The sequence below is a fragment of the Fulmarus glacialis genome, unplaced genomic scaffold, assembly GCF_000690835.1.
Source record: "Fulmarus glacialis isolate BGI_N327 unplaced genomic scaffold, ASM69083v1 scaffold5297, whole genome shotgun sequence".
NCBI lineage: Eukaryota > Metazoa > Chordata > Aves > Procellariiformes > Procellariidae > Fulmarus > Fulmarus glacialis.
Genome location: NW_009221239.1, coordinates 23,371 through 42,802, shown reverse-complemented (window position 1 = coordinate 42,802; position 19,432 = coordinate 23,371). Strand labels below are relative to the sequence as shown.

At 36.7% G+C, this 19,432-nt stretch overlaps 1 protein-coding gene across 1 annotated transcript in view; it reads left to right on the top strand.

Annotated features, from left to right (window-relative positions):
- Positions 1–19,432, top strand: part of NEK10 (NIMA-related kinase 10) — a gene marked incomplete at its 3' end in the record, with an annotated part of 71,951 nt that overhangs the window by 35,777 nt on the left and 16,742 nt on the right. Inside the window, exons 23-24 of the mRNA XM_009581023.1 lie at positions 18,216–18,345; positions 18,944–19,014. Coding sequence (XP_009579318.1) covers positions 18,216–18,345; positions 18,944–19,014 — 201 coding nt within the window. The remainder of the gene's footprint in view (positions 1–18,215; positions 18,346–18,943; positions 19,015–19,432) is intronic.

Here is a 19,432-nt window from a genome sequence, read left to right as displayed (position 1 = left end):
TGCTCTTGTTCCCACTACTATAAATTGCCAATTCTAGCTCCTGTAAATAAAGCGAAGTTTATTTGGCGTAAGGTATAGAAAAAGAAAACTACAATGAATGACACATAAACAAACCAGAAATGTTGCACGGTCTATACTCTAACATTGTTTTCTGTTTTCATCAGAACTTTTAATTTACAAAATCCGTGCCAATAAGGAGAAAAACCTGACAGAACATTATATCCCAAGTAAAACTGGAAGTGGTTTCATCCTAAATTTCTTCTAAGACTGCTCCACTGGCTTTTGCAGAAGTTTACAGGCCTTTTTGATCTCAGTCTTCTTCAATCTTTTTTTCTGCTGTGGTAACCACATGTGATGGCCATATACCTGCCAGAATGCTTGGCCTGCGTGCTTGTAATAAGTAATTAAAGGTTCCAAGCTATCAGGGGAGCTACTGGTGGCTCTTCCAAATTAAGAGGGAAAATCAAGAACTCAGGCGTTCGGCAACTGAATATAATTCATGTTGCCACCTTTGAAATTGCTACTTGTGATTTCCTAGTGCCAGAATGATAATGATTGACACTTAATCCCTAGAAATCGCTAAATCCTAAAATGGCTTCAAGAGTGGATCCTTGTAATGTGTTAAATATTCGATTCCCATACCTTGAAAACTAATGCATATGCTGTTTCTTAGTGAGCAAAAATAAGGTGATTTCAAAGCTGCCTTAATTGGTTCCCCAAATACTCCTGAAGCTTACAACAATCTGTGAGTGACGCTGTATTGGGTTTGCGTGACAAGGTTTTGGTAGTGGGGGGTCTGCAGGTGTGGCTAGAAGCTTCCCCTATGTCCGATAGAGCCAATGCCAGCTGGCTCCAAGATGGACCCACTCCTGGCCAAGGCCAAGCCCATCAGTGACGGTAGTAGCGCCTCTGGGATAACATAATAAGAAGGGGAGAAAGTTGCTGCGCAACAGCAACTGCAGCCAGAGAAAGGAGTGAGAATCTGTGAGAGAAACAGCCCTGCAGACACCAAGGTCAGTGAAGGAGGGGGAGGAGGTGCTCCAGGTGCCAGAGCAGAGATTCCCCTGCAGCCCGTGGTGAAGACCATAGTGAGGCAGGCTGTCCCCCTGCAGCCCATGGAGGTTAACAGTGGAGCAGGTATCCACCTGCAGCCCATGGAGGACCCCACACCAGAGCAGGTGGGTGCCTGAAGGAGGCTGTGACCCCGTGGAGGGCTCGTGCTGGAGCAGGCTCCTGGCAGGACCTGTGGACCTACAGAGAGAGAGAAGCCCACGCTGGCAGGACTTGTGACCCTGTGGGGGACCCATGCTGGAGCAGTCTGCTCCTAAAGGACTGCACCCCGTGGAAGGGACCCATGCTGGAGCAGTTCGTGAAGAACTGCAGCCCATGGGAAGGACACATGTTGGAGAATTTCATGGAGAACTGTCTCCCATGGGAAGGACCACGCTGGAGCAGGGAAAGCGTGTGAGGAGTCCCAACCCTGAGGAGGAAGGAGCGGCAGAGACAATATGTGATGAACTGACCACAACCCCCATTCCCCGTCCCCCTGCGCCGCTTGGGGGAAGGAGGTAGAGAATTTGGGAGTGACGTTGAGCTGGGGAAGAAGGGAGGGGTGGGGAGAAGGTGTTTTAAGATTTGGTTTTATTTTCTCATTACCCTACCCTGATTTGATTGGCAATGAATTAAGTTAATTTTCTCCAAGTCGAGTCTGTTTTGCCCGTGATGGTAATTGGTAAGTGATCTCTTCCTGTCCTTATCTCAACCCACGAGCCTTTCATTATATTTTCTCTCCCCTGTCCAGCTGAGGAGGGGGAGTGATAGAGAGGCTTTGGTGGGCACCTGGTGTCCAGCCTGGGTCAACCCTCCACAGATGCACAATCTGTGAGTGATAGCTTGGGGTAGTTAAGTGCAATAAGACTTTGGTGTAACTAGTTATGTGCCATCTTTTTCAGCTCTGAAATAATTGATTTGTTTTGTTCAGTTATAACTGGGCAGAGAAGCTGTTGATGGAAATTTATTGTGCTCTTGTAAACAACAGTTACAGGTAAAGTGTCTGCAAGTTAGATCAATCTTTAGAAGTGTCAGGTTCCAAACCATGCCCCAGTGGCCTTCAGGGTCACTGAGTTGTATTTTTCTTATCCTATCTACATTCACTTCTTTTTTTTTCCTATTAGATTCTGTCGATGATGTCTTTGGGTCTTTTCACATTTTATAGGAAATTTTTATTTGAGAGTAACGTTCTTTAGATTTAAATATATTCTGGGTTTTTTTTAATGTTTGCTTATACCACATTTATTATTCTCATACCCTGTCTTTGTATGTGGAAGTTCACATCAGAGCTAGAACTGTGGCCGTTCTTTTTGTACCTCTTTGTCCAGTTATGTAGATGTAGGCATGAGGATAAAACGTCACTTACATGTTGCAGTCTCTCAGTAAGTGGTCTTTTGGGACATTACTTGTCAGTTCTATTCCACAGGCAAAATCATGGACGCAGCGATTCTTGCCTGTCTGCAGTCGGAAAAGAGAACAAAGATAAAGTACTGATGTCTCTGTATTTAAAATGTATGCTTGAATGATATTTAAAATGACAGGCTAAAGCATTAAAGTCTTCTCAATGTCATAATAATTTAAGAATGTTAAAAAGGCTTTGCAAACAGCTGAGTGCTCTGGATGCCACCTTCAAGGTACTTGGCTAGTACTGTGTGTGACAGTGGGCTTTTTGATATGGACTCCTGTTCACAAGGAATGAGGTGGACTGATTGAGTGTTTTAACACAAGTCATGAAGCAGAAGTCAGAGCCTGTAGACTTAAGCAGTGCTTGGACTAGATTTTTTGTTTGTTTGTTTGTTTTTTTGTATGATTTAAGTAGATGTGAAGGGCTATAAAATAATCAAATTATTGGGAATGCATATCTACCAAGAGCAGCAATATTAGTTCCTGCACAAAAAAAAAAAGGAAAGGAGGAAGAGAAAGAGCTGTGAGACAGCATTGTCATTTTAGAGTGGCAGACATTGCTTTCTTCTGAATTGACAGAATAATAACTCTGGCTAGTTTGAGTTGCAACCCACCCTTCTTGGAGCAGACAATATAGTACAGAAACAAAATAATAAATGTCAAAAGTAGTTTCTGATGCTTATTGTTTAAATTTGGCTATGCAGCATTATGCAGAGTGGTTAAGATAAAAACATATCACTGTATGTACCAAACATGTTTGGTTTTGGGGTTGACTGAATCAATTTGCTAATGCAATTTTTTAAAAACTGTGACATCGTAAAGTAACAGCAGATACTGTTTTATGTTTAGTGAGTGGCTTATACAATTGTGCTTTGTAATTCTGATGGTTTTTAATTCTACTTCGTACTAGGTTTTATTCTACTATCATACAAATGAAATTCCTTTTAATTGGTCATGTCCTTGAATTAAAAAATCTAGCAATGTGTATGTTTAGAATACCAAATGTATTAAATGGATGTGTTTACACTTAATACATTAAAAATTGAGGAAAAGACTGCTTTAGGGAATTGATAATGAATTCTGAAGTCTTTTTCCAGCTCATAAGTCACCAGAAACAATCTGCTTCAAGTTAGTGGTGACAGAGTCTTTATTATCCTGCTGTCTCGGAGGACTTCCCAGAAGAGACACAGCAAATTGTACATTGTTATAGAGACTGATGTTTCCTTTCATGTATACATACCATTTCTTTGTTTCACAAAAAGGGTATAAATAAAAGTTAGCAGAGTCATGGTTACGGTAACTGCTTTTGTAATTGTATATGTATACAGGAACTTTAGAAAAACTCTGGGAAATGAAGTAAATTTTTAGATTGGGATGGAATAGCGAATCCCATCATAATTCCTTGAGAACTTGACTGATCTTAAAAAGCTGTTGGGGAAACTGTGAAGAAGAGCAGACCCCTCAGGTATCATTAAGAAGTAGGTGAGAATGTTCCACGTTAGTTGGCGAACTAACTTTATCTTTCTGAAACATAATTGTTCTAAAATGTTGGAAAACTGATACACAGAACAATGTAATGTAAGATTTGGCTTTTTGTGCTAAAGTTGAGGTGTTTCCTCTTTGTGGTGTTTTGAGGAAACTAATTTTTGTGGAAATTAGAGGTACTATTTTACTTGTGTCCCTCATCTTCTCTGCCGTGGAGGAGAAAATATTCCTTGATCTTAATTTCTGTTTATGGTCAGTCTGCATACTGTGTTATGTTACCCAAATTTCTTTTCTAGTATTGGTCACTGTTTCTATTTATAGCCATATCTTGTAAGAGCACTGCATAAATCGATATTGTGATATGATTTCATGCAGAGATCTGCAGTAGCTGTTTTTTCTCATTGGTTATTCTGGTGGCATGATAATATTTTCGCTTACTTACAGCATTTTTGTGTTGGGAAAGGTAGTTTAAGATGGGGGAGTGTGTTGTACTTTCATACATACTTAATTTTTAACCTGCTTTATGATGCTATATGATCAAACTGATTACCAGTTTTTCCAGCAGTTCTTTCTTCCTCCAAAAATAGCCTCTGAACAACTTCACCAATTTCAACCAAATTTAAGAGTTTAGGTTATTTCAATGTTTGTGAAAATTTGGTGATGGATAGCGAGTAGAGAAACAGTTTAATCTTTTTGGTGAGAAAAGTGTTTAAGCTCAGCTGAAATGTTACCTTCCAAATAAGTGGCAGTTCATGCTGTCATGTGACAGTAGTTTGGTGTGTTTAGATAACCAAGAGAATAGGAAATTGATGGTACTGTGGGGTGAGGGAGAGTAGAAAACTAGTGAAAAACTAGTCTTGCTTTAGTTTTGCTGTTCATGGAACAGCTGGCTCCTGGAGAGGATTTGCTGATTTCATTAGAAAGGTAACAGAAGTTAAATAATCCTTTCAGTATATTAATACACCATTTTTATCAGAGGATCTTCTGAAAGTCGATTAATACTAGTATTCACTCTGAGAATGAAACATAGCAATGAAAAGTAATTGTGATAATGTGGTTGTAGTTTAGGAATAGGTTTATAATAACACATGTCAGCAAAAAGACCAATGCAATTGGAGATAGAATCCACAGGGACAGTATAGCTGAGGACAGGCAGATTATACTGTCTCTATCTGTATGCCACAGTGCAACTCTGCATAGAATATTATGTTTCATTATGGACATAACATTGCTAAAAGGATAAGTTAGATGAACTTCAAGGAAGACCATTATAAGCAGTTGACAGAGATTGACTTATAAAAAGACAACCAAATGGTTTAACTTTATATAATTTTTATTAAGTAACAAGTTTGGCTAAATAACAATTGTCACCTCACATTTGAAATGTACTTAGTACCACATCCAGTATTACATAGCATTATACATGGGAGTAAAACTGGAAATGATGTGAAACAAAGTAAGAAAGCGTGAAGATATCTCTATTTATCTCTGGAAGAATGTTTCAATGGAAATGATGGAAGTCCCCACCATAAGACATAAATTAATACTAGAGAGGAGAGAATGCAAAAAAATCTTGGACTAAAAGAAAGCAGACCACTTTGGAAGTGACATGGACTAGTTCATACAGATGTTTTTTTCTATCCTAAGAAAAGAATTGTTTTACTCTTAGAAGTAACTTAAAGTCATAGCATAGGTTTTCTTGATGAAAGGGAGTGTGAAAACATACAGGTTATTTTCTATACCTGTTTTCTAAGTAGTGAGTGGTGTTGATCTAGCTTCTAAAGAGTTACTTTAGTGCTTGAAAAAAATATAAAAATAGAAGTATAGTATGTAATAATTTTATAGACTTACTGATGAATTTAGAATGCTGTCTGAAAAAAAAGAAAATACTATTCTACCAACATAACAGATTATAAACCAACAATGTACTACTTGGAAATAATTCTTTCTGTAGAACTTGTATAACAATTATTTTAATGTATATTAATTATTACGTTTTTTCCCTCAATGGCTTAAGACTTTTAATTTATAATCCCTTTGGAACAGATAATAATAATGAATGGACACTTTTTATTAGAATAAGATTAGTCATTTCATCAAACTAATTTATGAGCTTGTAAATGTCTTTTAGTCCAATGTTATTGGTAATTGTTTGCTAGAATTATTGTGTTTTAATCTTTTTTCAAGTAATGTCAAATGAGCTACATCTAGAGGAACTGTGTTACTTTGACATCTGAACTGCAGGAACTTGGAATACTTTTGGTGGTTTTTTTTCCGTTTTTTCCCATTCTATTCTATCTTAATGTCAGTCATATTGGTATATCTTGGCAGATCCTTACTGCTTCTAAATCTTCACTATTTCTTGTTCTGTTTTACTTTGCTGCTCAGTATATGGTGTGCTGTTTCAATTTCCAGTGCCATTATATGTCATCTTGCTGTCTTTGATGTTTCCTTAATAGTGTGTTTGCTGTTTTACCATGTCTTTGGTGGTCACTTAAAGCTATTTCCTGTTTTCACTTGGGTCTTGGGCTTTAGTTTCTGGTGTGGCTTTTGTTCAGTTGCTTGTTTTTTCATAGTAGCCAGATTTCAAAGCTCTGTCAAGGATTGCTTAAACTCCCTTAGTCTTTCCTTGGTTTCTTCCATCTCTTTTATACTACTTCTTGGGGATTTTTTTCCACAGCCGAGTTTTTGCGCAGAACGGTGATTTTGTTGTTACGATAACTTTAATGGTAGAATAAGTGACAGCACATGCCACTGTAACAGAATAGAGTTCTTGGACTTTATGTAGACATTATTAGTGGCCACGTCTCATTAGAGAAATGTTAATATTGGATTTTTAAGGGTCTGCTTTCCTCTTTTCACCCTTTCTTATTTTGTTCAGTAGTAGATTCACTGTCTCCTTCAAGGAAAGGCAGGCTAGCGGCAGCTTAAGAATTACTGGAGGCAGCATGAGGTATGCTAGCCATCCAACTGAAAGAACAGCCACGTCAATAATTGACTAACAAGTGGGAGGCTGAATATTTGTAATACTCTTTTAGCATAATTGAAATAAAGAAAATAATTAGAATCAGAAATAGGATAGACATCTGATTAAGAAATGCTATAAACGGGCATTGATGCTTTCTAAATGAACAAGTTCATGTTGAGTCATCTGCAAGCAGAGCAGCCAGTAGTCTTTCCTTCCGTTTCCTCTCTCACCACAAGTGACTGTATTTTCTGCGTGAGATGCATCCCTAGTCTTATCAGGGTCTTATTTAAAACGGACATTATGGAAGAGTCTGTTTTGAATGAAAGAGGGGAGAGGTAAAAATAAATTATTTGCTGATACTTGAATAATTTTTGTGGGTTTAATCATTTAGAGTTAAACTCACATTGGCAACTGGCATTTTCCATACCTGGAGTCCTCAAACTTCTTGGTTATGGCTGGTTATTGCTTACAGGAGTGTCATAAGAAGGTTGAATTTAAATACCCCATGATTTCAAACAGATGTATATATCTGTGTTCTGAAGAAAGCTGTTTTCCTGGGTTACTACTCAATGTCTAAGCTTTTCACAATTTGAGCTGCACAAGCAAGGGTCGATGATTTTATGACTAAGGAGGTAGTATAGCGTTATCCAGGGATGTAGCAGTGAATTAGCTATATGATCCCAACTGCAGACAAGTAGTCTGTGTATTTTTATAGAGATCAAGGTGCCCAGTTATTAAATTGGGAGATGCAGGACTGTGTTGTAAATGTAATTTGTTGGTAGGTTTTGTTGATTACTATTTACAAATTAATGTATACAGTATTTTCTTTCTACTTCCTATCTCAAGAAGAGTTGATAAAGGCTTTAGTTTATTCCTGGAAGGAATTTTAGAGATTATTTAGAGAAGAAAACTGTGGAATTAAATGTTTTTCTCATCACAGGATCATGTGACAGTTCAGTTTAGGTCACTTGTCCTATTTTGCTTCTGGCCTGTTTCTCAAGGGTGCCCATTACTGTGGTTAGGGAGTGAGCTCAATAGAATGAGGTGATATCTCAAACCTCCTCCTTCCTTCTCTTTAGTCTTTGCCCAGTTTCCCATGTAGCCTTACGTTTTCAGCTGATATTTTTAAGTAAGTGAGCCATCAAGCAATAAATTATTTGTTTAATATTAAAATATATAACAAGTTATGCCTAGATTATTATGTTATGACCCTGTGCTCATATTTCATCTACTGACTTTCGTGAGGGTTTTTGCAAGCATCTGGATCAACAGACTTTATTTAGATTTGGGAATTTTAAATTCTGTGTAAAAGAAGACAATGAAGTTACCATCTTATTCAGGTAAAATCTTCAGCTGTCTACTTTCTTTTTTCTTTTACATTTAATCCATACTGAATGTGACTGCTAGACAGAACAGTAGTTTTCAGTTAATTATCTTGTATATTAGATTCCAGCAAATCCAAATACTTGCAAAGTCATCTAATTCATACCTTACTGTCAGAAACAAGTTACTGTCAGTAATAAGTCTCTGTGTGGCTGGGATTCATCTTGCTTATATGTAGTCATTCAAAAACTAGGTGTCTTAGTCAAGTCAAGCAGCTAGATGACTACTGAAAGTAATGGAAAAAAATAGGCACTTAAATAATGAATTTCATCCCATCTATCTTAAACAGCTATTTTAGGATGAGATGAATCAACCACTTGATGTGCCTGTCTCTCTTTTGCTACAGAGGGAGCTGGAGCACTGGCTTAGCATAAATCTAGCTTATAGGAGTTTAAAGTTAGGTGATAACACCTTATATGAAATCAGTTATTCAAGATTCAGGTTTATTTTAAAGTAGTGTAGAATTGGATTTGCTACTGCTTGTGGTCATCTTCTTGCAGATAGTTATTTTTCCATGTTATGAGTACCTTTTAGAATATGAGTGTTTCAATTTTTATGTACATGGATAGCACTTTGCCACAACTTACAGATTTATCTACAGCATTTCTGTTAAAACTGGCAGCTTGACAATCTGCTAGATATTTTTGTATGAATAAGAACACCAGATGTGTGGGCCATGCAGTGAGCTTGCCTTTAATAACATAAATCAAAAATCACATCAAAGGGAAATTTTATTTTGTAAGTTTCATAATCTGGCTTATACTTCTTCTTGTTTTAGACTTTGTTCCATGGTGTGTCTGAAGGAATAATAGGTATAAATTAGAACTTTAATGTGTTTTTTCTGTTTTAAGCCTCCCAGAGGCTCTGTATGTAATACTGGAACACTAAACTACATATTAATGATACTTTGATTTGTCCTTATAAATTACTCAGAGGTGCATATGACAGTCTTGAAAATTCAGAAGTATAAAACCAGTTGAAAGAGCTATGCACATTTTGAGCTTAATTAGATCATTGCTATATTTTCATAGAATCATAGAATCATTAAGGTTGGAAAAGACCTCTAAGATCATCAAGTCCAACCGTCAACCCAACACCACCATGCCCACTAAACCATGTCCCTAAGCACCTCATCTACACGTCTTTTAAATACTTCCAGGGATGGTGACTCTACCACTTCCCTGGGCAGCCTGTTCCAAGGCCTGACCACTCTTCCAGTAAAGAAATTTTTCCTAATGTCCAATCTAAACCTCCCTTGACGCAACTTGAGGCCATTTTCTCTCGTCCTATCGCTAGTTACTTGGGAGAAGAGACCAACCCCCACCTCGCTACAACCTCCTTTCAGGTAGTTGTAGAGCACGATGAGGTCATTACAGTGTGAAATAATAATAATACATTACAGTAATAATAAGACAACTGAAGGAAAAAGCAGCTTGCTATAAACATCACCTTTTCTGATAGAGCCTGCAAGGCTTTTTAAATTGTCCTTGAAAGGAGTTTTTAAAAAAGTAAAGGGCTAGAAACATATAGTTGTTTTACACACTGACTCACAGCAAGTTTTTTTCCAGATCACAGATACAGTGTGTAGACAAGAAGGCCAAATTCAAACGGATTTGTATCTTTACGGGATATTTTCCAAATATATCTACACACTATATTTGTGACTGTATCCTGATGTGGGGAAAAGACATTGCAAATAGGCGCTTAACTTTTTCTTAAAAAAAGTATATAGAAAACCCTCAGTTGGGGATAAATGCACATAAAAGCCCATGAAACTCCAATATTTGTGGTCTGCTTGTGAAGGGTACTTAAATATTGATAACCTTGGCCCTTGCATTATGTTGAGAGTTCTCCCAATTTTTGTTGCCAGTGTAAGTCATTAGCACTGTAAATTTTTATACTGTAAGTGCTCCCCAATTGCTGTATTTCTGAAATGAAATATTCACAGAATACTGTTCTGGCTGGAAAATTCTAGAGGCCCTAAATGTATCTTTGAGTAGTACTGTGTATATATGTATGCACATATACATATGGACACACATAGACATGCACACACATATATATTAAAGATGAGATTATTCATACTTGTAGAGAAGTTAGTTCAGTTTAGATAGCATGAGGCAGATACTGTCATGCTTTTTTAAGTTTAATTCTTTGTTCCACATTGTCAAATTAAGCATAGATTGGTTTATCCAGCTAGCAACACTGTTTCTGGCATAACTATATTCGAACAAAGTTGTCATGTTGACGTCTTCAACACTTTCAACGTATACATTATGAGAATTCTTGGCAGCTTTCTTGTTCTACCTGCTGCCATTGATACTTAAGCAGAAGACTTTGAAATTGCCCAGTGGTGTCCCAGCAGGTATGCGGTTGCCATATCTGGGAATTTTTGGAGCATGTTGTTTTCTGTGTATTCAAACATGAGAAGGTTTAGATAGGGATGTCTCTTGGGCAGCATACTCATTGAATATCAGTGAAATGTATCCTTCAGTTTTAAAGATACTTTTTAAAAAGATACTGATGCAATGAGGTACTTTTTTGCTACTGCTCCAGGAGATTCAGAAAGAACTTGTTTTCACTAGTGCTAAAGGTTCATATGTGTAAAAGCAGTGAAAATATAAAGTTGCCACAAAAAAAAAGGTCTGTCAGATAAATACATGAATCTTTTCTAACTGCCAGAGATATAACTCTTGCAGGAAAAGTACAGAGTTCAAAGATGGGAGAACACATAATAGTTGAATGTACCTTGCTTGTCTTCTACTTCTGAGTATGAACACAGAAGTCCTCACAATAAAATTCTTCTGCTCTTTTCAGCAGCTTTTTGTATAGGCTTTATTCTCAGAAAGAGGAACTGAGAAGAGATATTCTGAAGCTTTTTATACATTTTCTTGGTTTACTTATATTTTGATTGACTAAATTTTTCTTACTTAGCAAAGGTAAAAAAAAAAAAGGTTCTGTTAAGCGTTATGAACTAAGGGTAAAGTTGAAAGTTGTGTTTCAGTGGAAGCTGCTTTCATATATGTAAAGCTGGCCTCTTGGCAGTTGTATTTAGTATCTCTCTTCCCTAGAAAAAGCCTCCCAAATTTCTGCCAGTACCACTTTTTTTTAGGGCTGTGATATAAACTGTGTCAATGAAATGATTCAAGGGAAAAAAAACCCAACCCTGGAAAAAAACCCCAAAACAGCCATACCATTCCTCAGCCAACACAAGCATTTGCATAAACATATGATGATGAACTGGATTAGAGAACTGACCTGGCTGAAAAATAATTTAGGTTATTTTTCAGGTGTGTCAGGTCTTTGGTCTGACGCATAATGCAGCTGTAGAGGTACTTGTGCTGGCACAGCAGAGGAGACAGTGGTGGTAAAGAGTGACTGGGATCAGCAGGAGCAAAACAACATCTTGGCTTACAATATTTTTCAAATATACAGCTTAAACAACTTACCACATGTGAGGATGTTTTGGCCTTCACAGTTTCATATGTGCTCTGGGGAAAAAAGTAGGTATGAGTGAGTCTTTGCACTTAGGGATTAGGAAGAGGAACTTGTGCTCTGAACATGCTTCTGCCTTGGATGTTTAATGATTTAGGTATGAAGAAGAAGATTTTTTTTGTTTGTTTTTGTTTAACAAAGCAATAGGAGTAAAGAACAATAGAGTAAACTTTTTAAAAAATGTCATTTGATTTGTATTAATATATGACATGGGTGAATTAGAAATGAATTGCTGGCAGTTTTTCATGTGTTCTCGAACACTGTCTTATTACACTGCTAGAGGCCATAAATTATTTTTCATAGTTAATATATTTGGCATCTCTACGCAATAATATATGTTAGCACACAAAAAAGCTTAAAGGTTTGTAAATTCAAAGAAATACAAATCAGTTGTTGAATGTTAACTGGATGTCCATATCTTTATTTTCGAAACTGTAAAATAAAAATCCCAAAAGGTGGAGTATGAAACATCTGCTTCTATTTTAGACAGAGACACATTGAATTTGTGCTGAAAGAAAGCAGTAGGTTAGTGATTTCATTAAATTGTTGATGAACAGCAGCGTAGCTGAGAGCTACACTGGTTTATTACTGGGATCTTTTTTTTATGCATTTTTCAGTGCTCATTAACATTTCAAATTGAGACAGACTACACAACTTTACTGCTATTTGCAGTGAAAAGTGTCCTTCCCCATCAAACCAGGCTTTTTTTTTTTGAAGATTTTAGTAAAAACATTAAGGGAGGTATTATCATACAGTCTGCTGTATCCTACAGTTATTAGTGGCCTGTCACTGACCTCAGATTTGCCTCTCTATAGACTATATGAATGTAGAGCAACTTTCTGGGCAGAGACAGGCAATGCTTGGACTAGAGAATCAAACTGTTGAGATTACACTGATGAGAGAGCAATTATACACATGAAAGTTACCTCTCTTAGCTGACGTCACCCATTTTAAAGTTACATTCCCCACCTGGTGGCAAGCGGATTTATTACACTGTAAAATTGCAAAGTGAAGGTAGTAAATTTCTTCCCTACCCCTGTACATTTTAAAAAATGGTGGAAATGATGAATTTTTCTATAGGCATCAGCAGAGATTTAGGATGCCTGAAAAGGTATCTTTTGTGAAGAAGAAATTTTAAATATATATATAAAATATTTTGCAAAAATATTTAACATAATTTGTAATGGGAAAATGTATACAAGTTAGAAGACAATGTAATAAATTATAGAATTACTTGGCAATACATTTCAAAATAGAACACTGTGAAGGCAAAATTTTTAAGTAGTGATTGAAAATCCTGTTCCAGTTCATCACTCAAGGAATAGACAGAATATCCCCAAAAGGCTTCTGTTGAATTCTTCTTGTAGGTGAGAAATGCAAATAGCTTTCAGCAATGTTCACAGAAGCTCTTTATTCGAACTGTCAGTTTTGTGGCTCCCGTTTTTCTTTTAGTGGTAATTATGAAGCTATAATACTGAATGCGTATCTGTAATTTACAGCAAACTATACAGAGAAAAATTGTGACAAGCAGCAACGGCTTTTCTGTTTTTCTTTTTTCCTCCTTTGGGATGATGCTGATGGTGAGCAGCTTCTTTTTTTTTCCTTATTTTTTTTTCCTTATCTCCCCCCCCGCCCCCCGCCCCTTTCTCTGATTCAGAGAACTGATTATAGAGTAGATCTGTGGTTTTGTCACAGTGGTCTCCAAACACCCACAAATTATCCTGCAGAGGTTTAGTATAGTGAAAACGGGCCACCTGGCTCATAGAAACTTAGAAATGGTGCCAAAACACAAGCATACCCTTGGTTTTCTCGTTCTTTGGACCGAAATTGGTGGTCGTGGCCCTTTTCTGAGAAAATAGACATTCATTGAAACAGGAGAGATTCTAACTTGATATAAGGCAAATTTTTTTCACCATTATGCACCTCAAATACCGTGTTCAGTTTTGGGCCCTTCACTACAAGAAAGACATTGAGGTGCTGAAGTGCATCCAAAGAAGGGCAACGAAGCTGGTGAAGGGCCTGGAGCACAAGTCTTATGAGAAGTGGCTGAGGGAACTGAGGTTGTTTAGCCTGGAGAAAAGAAGGCTGAGGGGAGACCTTATCACTCTCTACAACTACTTGAAAGGAGGAGGTTGTAGCGAGGTGGGTGTTGGTCTCTTCTGCCAAGTAACTAGCGATAGGACAAGAGGAAATGGCCTCAAGTTGCACCAGGGGAGGTTTAAATTAGATATTAGGAAACATTTCTTCACTGAAAGGGTTGTCAAGCCATGGAACAGGCTGCCCAGGGACATGGTTGAGTCACCATCCCTCGACGTAGTGACATAGTTTAGTGGTGGACTTGGCAGTGTTAGGTTTATGGTTGGACTTGATGTTCTTAAAGGTCTTTTCCAACCTAAACGATTCTATGATTATAACAGTCAAATGTAGAAGAGGCTTACATCTGTTGGAAGCACTTGGATTAACCAGTGAACACTGTACCAAGGCAAGTCATGAGTGGCTTATTGAAGTTCTGTGCAGCTTGGAAAATCTTCACTGATTGTGTCCCATGTAAAGTCATTCTGATAGTATTGACAATGTATCTTAGAAGCTTTAGAAGCTCTAGAAAATTAATGCTATTTTGAAAACATCATTCCCTCAGCTCCCCCTTTCCTCCCTGTCCAAATTCAGGACTTCTTCCTTCATTTTGGAACTTCTATCCACTAATAACTAACGTGAACATGAGCTAATCCAGTGAGGATAGTCATCTTTCATATAGGTATGTGATAGTACTAATGTAGCAGATTCAGATTGTTGACAGTCTGTTTGTAAATCTCTGTTAAAAGTATTCTTAAATAAAAACCATGATAAAATAACATCAGTGAGCAAAATTATAACTGAAAGCTTGATTGCAAAAATGTCTCCAAGGCCACGTAGAGATGATTTGGTGAAATGGTACTGTTTTACGAGTAGCACAAATATTGACAAGATTTGATTTTATCTTTTTTTTTTTTAATCCTAATTAAAAATGTGGGGTAGTATGGAAAGCTATCTTCTGTATTTTAAACAGCTGTTTAATTTTGCAAAAGGAAAAACAGATAACTCTTTGGATTAAACAATGTCGTAATCAAATTCAAGACTCATTTTAAGGCTGTTGGCATAGAAGACTTTGTTATTAAATATAAAAGCAATGCTGATATGTTGAGCAAGAGTGAACTTTCTGAGAAACAGTTATAAAACTGTCTTTTCAAGGATGCTGAGAATTTGAAGAATTATTCTGTGGATATATTTCTGTGTCTTTCATTTAGAAGAATTTAGTCTTGCATTTGTTATGGACATTTGTTCAGTGAAGGACTCTCCTATAGTAAACATAATGCTGCTGAAGTAAGCTTTTTCAGCTTGAATACGTAATTTGGAAATGAGCAGTGATTTGTAAACCTAGAGGAAAACTGTAGTGATTATATTGAATATGTTAGCTGCAAGAACTAAATGACTATAAGTATCTTCTGCCTCTTTTAATATCCAAGACTGTGGATATCATAGAGTATAACATCAGTACTGGCTGCTTTGCGGCAGTACGATCAGCCCTTGGAGCAATGGAAATGAAATTCTTTATCAGCTCTTAGAGTTTCTCCCTTAATGTATTTTATTTTGACACTGAATGCATTTTAGAATGGGGACATCTGTTTGCTAAAAATTTAATTGGTGCCACTGTCCTATTTCAGCCAATCGAGATCTCTTAATCTAAGAATTAAAGCAAGAATCACACCTTTACAAATAAACGCAAAAACGGTCATACCAATACTACACCCTTAAATTAATTTTCAGTGTTTGTGGCTAAGACTGATTTTGTATGGTTTTTATGGAATAAAATTCAGAGTCTGGTTCTACTCATTATTTCTGGTCTTGACCAGACAGTGACAGTTTATACACAGTTGTCAACTGAATTAGACAAACCATATGTACTCCCACCACCTTCCTGTTTGTGGGTGGCTGTGTACAGGGTACTTTCTCTGCTTGGCATCCTCAACAGTGCGGATCCAAAAGATGCAACTCGACTGCAGAACTGTTTTGCTAGTCAACAAGTACTGTACCCCACCCACATTTCTAACTAGCAGATGGTGGGGCAAGCCTGTAGAACATGGTAAGGGATTTCACTACATCTCTTAAAAGTAAATAAATAATATTTGAAAATTCTATTTAAAAATCTAAATTACAGAATTAATTAGCCATGAAAGCATAACATCATGTAAGTATAGGATTTTGTATTCTCTGTAAAACTTTCATGGTCACCTTAGATAAATATTACTTCAGTAATTTAAAGTACTTCTTAAGCATAAGACAGTATTTATTGGTCATCCTAATCCTCTAAATATCAGAGACTTCTGACTAAAGACAGTTGTTCTGGAAGAAAAGATTTAGTAGTACTCTGCTGCAAGTCCTCCTTTTGTTTTAAAAAGACAAAAAGGGGATTAGATATGCATTTAGAACAAGAAGACTTTTGGCATGAATAAGCAGACTAAATGACTTCATTAACTTCAAGCTATTATGCATTTGTGTGAAACCATGCTAAAACTACAACCCTGTCAGCACTGTATTCTTTCTGCAATTTCCAAATCATAGTAGTAACAAATTTCCTAGTCACCAGCCCAAGGGACTGCTTTTTGCTCTGGACATCAAGCTAGGTTCTTCCCTGCTGTTCAGATTCTGCAGGCCAGGTCATGGTGGCTTCTGTTTTGCTCTCGACTGTATTCAGCTTATTCCTTCTGTGACTGCTATGCAATTTTTTGCATAGGTACATAGATTTGGCTTGACTAATCTCACTTTGGGATTTTAATATTATTTAGTAGTTTAAAAATAATAATTTATAACTTTATGTCTCTATGCATGAAAATTATCACTAGAATGAAAGATTGTAAAATTCAAGTCAGATTCATTTTTCTGAATAGGAGCATGCTTAGAACTTTACTAAGACAGAGGCTTTGCCTTACTGAGCTCACCATCTACATGATAAGTTGCAATACTGATGTTTGCTCTAATAGACACATTTAATACATAAAAATGAAATTTCCACAAAGTCCTCTAATGAATTAGTTCACAGTGAGGAATAAAGACAGTCTGATTATAGAAATGGTATTATGTTCTAACACCACGTTCAACATCCTGTATTCCCCTCTATGGTTATGAAATAGCAGCAGCAAAATTCAAGGAAAATTGCTAATTAGGTTTCACCAAGGAATCTGTATCTTGCTTGATCAATTTTATCAGAAATGTCTGACCTGTCAGTCTACTATGACCTCTGTTCTGACTTTCTGCTCTGTTAAGATCACTTAATTTCTCTGCAGCATAATAGTTTATCTAAGGGACCTCATCCGATTTATTTTAAAAATCTGTTTTCTGCACTTCGTACATATAAGCAGCACACCTTCTAGCAATATACTTTATCCAGACTGCATTATTAATTGAATTTACACAGTACCTCTCAGCTCCAAAATAAGGCATTTTACCAAAGATGTCAGCAGTATAATAATGAAATTGATATAGTGGTTCCAAATTCTAAGCTGAAAGAAAAAGGAGAACAACTTGGTTTTCAAGTTGATTTTATAGATGAAAGAAGTCAAGTATTTTTTATATCTCTGAATAATTACAGAGAGAAGATGCTAAGTGAAAAAAAAACCACATTATGTGATATTACCTTTACTTACTGCTAAGACTTGAACTCCAACATCAGAATTTCCTACTATTGTAAATTATTATCATCCAGGTTTATGAAAAGTGCTGAGGAAATTAAGAGATGGAAGGGGAGTCTGCTTTGTACTGAGTGAAAACTGAAATTACTGCCTTCTTCCACTTGCTTCAAATGGATCTTTACAATGGATTTTTTAATTGTCATTCAGCTGGCTCTTGAGTGTCCATGTTGCATCCTCACAGGGAATGCATTACAGCAGTTTTAAGAGGATGAAAATGATATAATGAGAAAAATTTGTTTACTCACATTAATAGCAAAATCATATCCATTAGCATTCTAAATATAGGAATCTTATTCAAATCTTTCTGATATCTGAATTACAAAAGGTTGTGATATATTTATCTGTTCTCTAGTCCATTTTATTGAAATGCCATCATTGTAAACAAGTTCTGAATGCTGTAGTTCATTTGTATTCATTAAGTCCAGAGACATTATAACATGAAATGAGTTGCAAGGACAAGTGAACAAAATTTAAACCACTGGTGTTGTGAGAAGAACTGCGTAGAAGTGGAAAAGCTATTAATTGTACTTCCACTTAAAGAATTTGTCTGGTAAAGGAAATAAATGCAACCTTTTGAACGTCATTGTATGTGCTCTGAAAATATGTTGTAGTGACTAACTAAATATTGGGTGTTTTTTAAAAAAATAAGCCTACTTCTAGGTGAATTAATTAAACACTTGTGGGTTGCATTGCTTTTTACTTAGCCCTGAAGTTGTAAAGAGTGAGCCGTATGGAGAGAAGGCTGATGTCTGGGCTGCAGGATGCATCCTTTATCAGATGGCAACTCTGAACCCACCGTTTTACAGCACCAATATGCTCTCCTTGGCAACTAAGGTATTCAGATTTGCCAGATCAACCTACCAATTATTTCTGCATGTGTTCACTAGATCCATGAGAATTTATGTTTAAGGTTATAGAAGCATAAACCTCTCTGGTCTGATGTGTGAATGAGCACAAGTGTTTATCATTGTATGAATTGCTATCTTGCCATTCTAAATGCAAAAATTGCTTGTAAATGTTAGTATATTATTACCTCTCAGACTAGCATATTTTTATCTTTGCATTTGGTGATAGATCTGTAAAATTTCTTGAGGTACTATAATACTGGATTTCCTATAGCATTGTGTGTTACTCCTTAGGATGTGATCACAAATAAAAATAAATCATTGTTTGTTTGGGTTTCTTAATGTTTCCCTTATTCAGATATTGTAGCCCTTTGATCTACAGTGATTATGTATATTAATGTGGATACCTGATTAGAAGTGCATTAGACATTTTGCATTAGAAGATATGTTCTAAATTGTTTTGCAAGTTAAAGCTGATGATGTAATGCCCATCAGGTTGTTTCAAGGAGCAATACTTATCATATAAGATCTTCAAATAAATAATGGAATATTTTTCTTCAATTAACTGTAGATTATTTATTTTGCAGATAGTAGGGGCTGTGTATGAACCTGTGCCGGAAGGACTGTACTCTGAAAAAGTGTCATTTACCATTAAGAGGTAATTACTTATCTAGTTTTATTTCGACATCCTGCTTAAAAGATGTTTTGTTTTGTATGTTTCCATGTGACAGTTTACTGACTTTAGCAACTGCCAATATTTGTCTCTGAATATGAAATATCTTCTGATTTAAAGAAAAACAGAGGTGTCTCCTTACCCTGCTAATAACATATTAGCAACATGAACCAGCAGTGTGCCCAGGTGGCCAAGAAGGCCAATGGCATCCTGGCCTGTATCAGAAATAGTGTGGCCAGTAGGAGGAGGGAGGTGATCGTGCCCCTGTACTCGGCCCTGGTGAGGCCGCACCTTGAATACTGTGGTCAGTTTTGGGCCCCTCGCTACAAGAAGGACATTGAGGTGCTGGAGCGTGTCCAGAGAAAGGCAACGAAGCTGGTGAAGGGTCTAGAGAAGAAGTGTT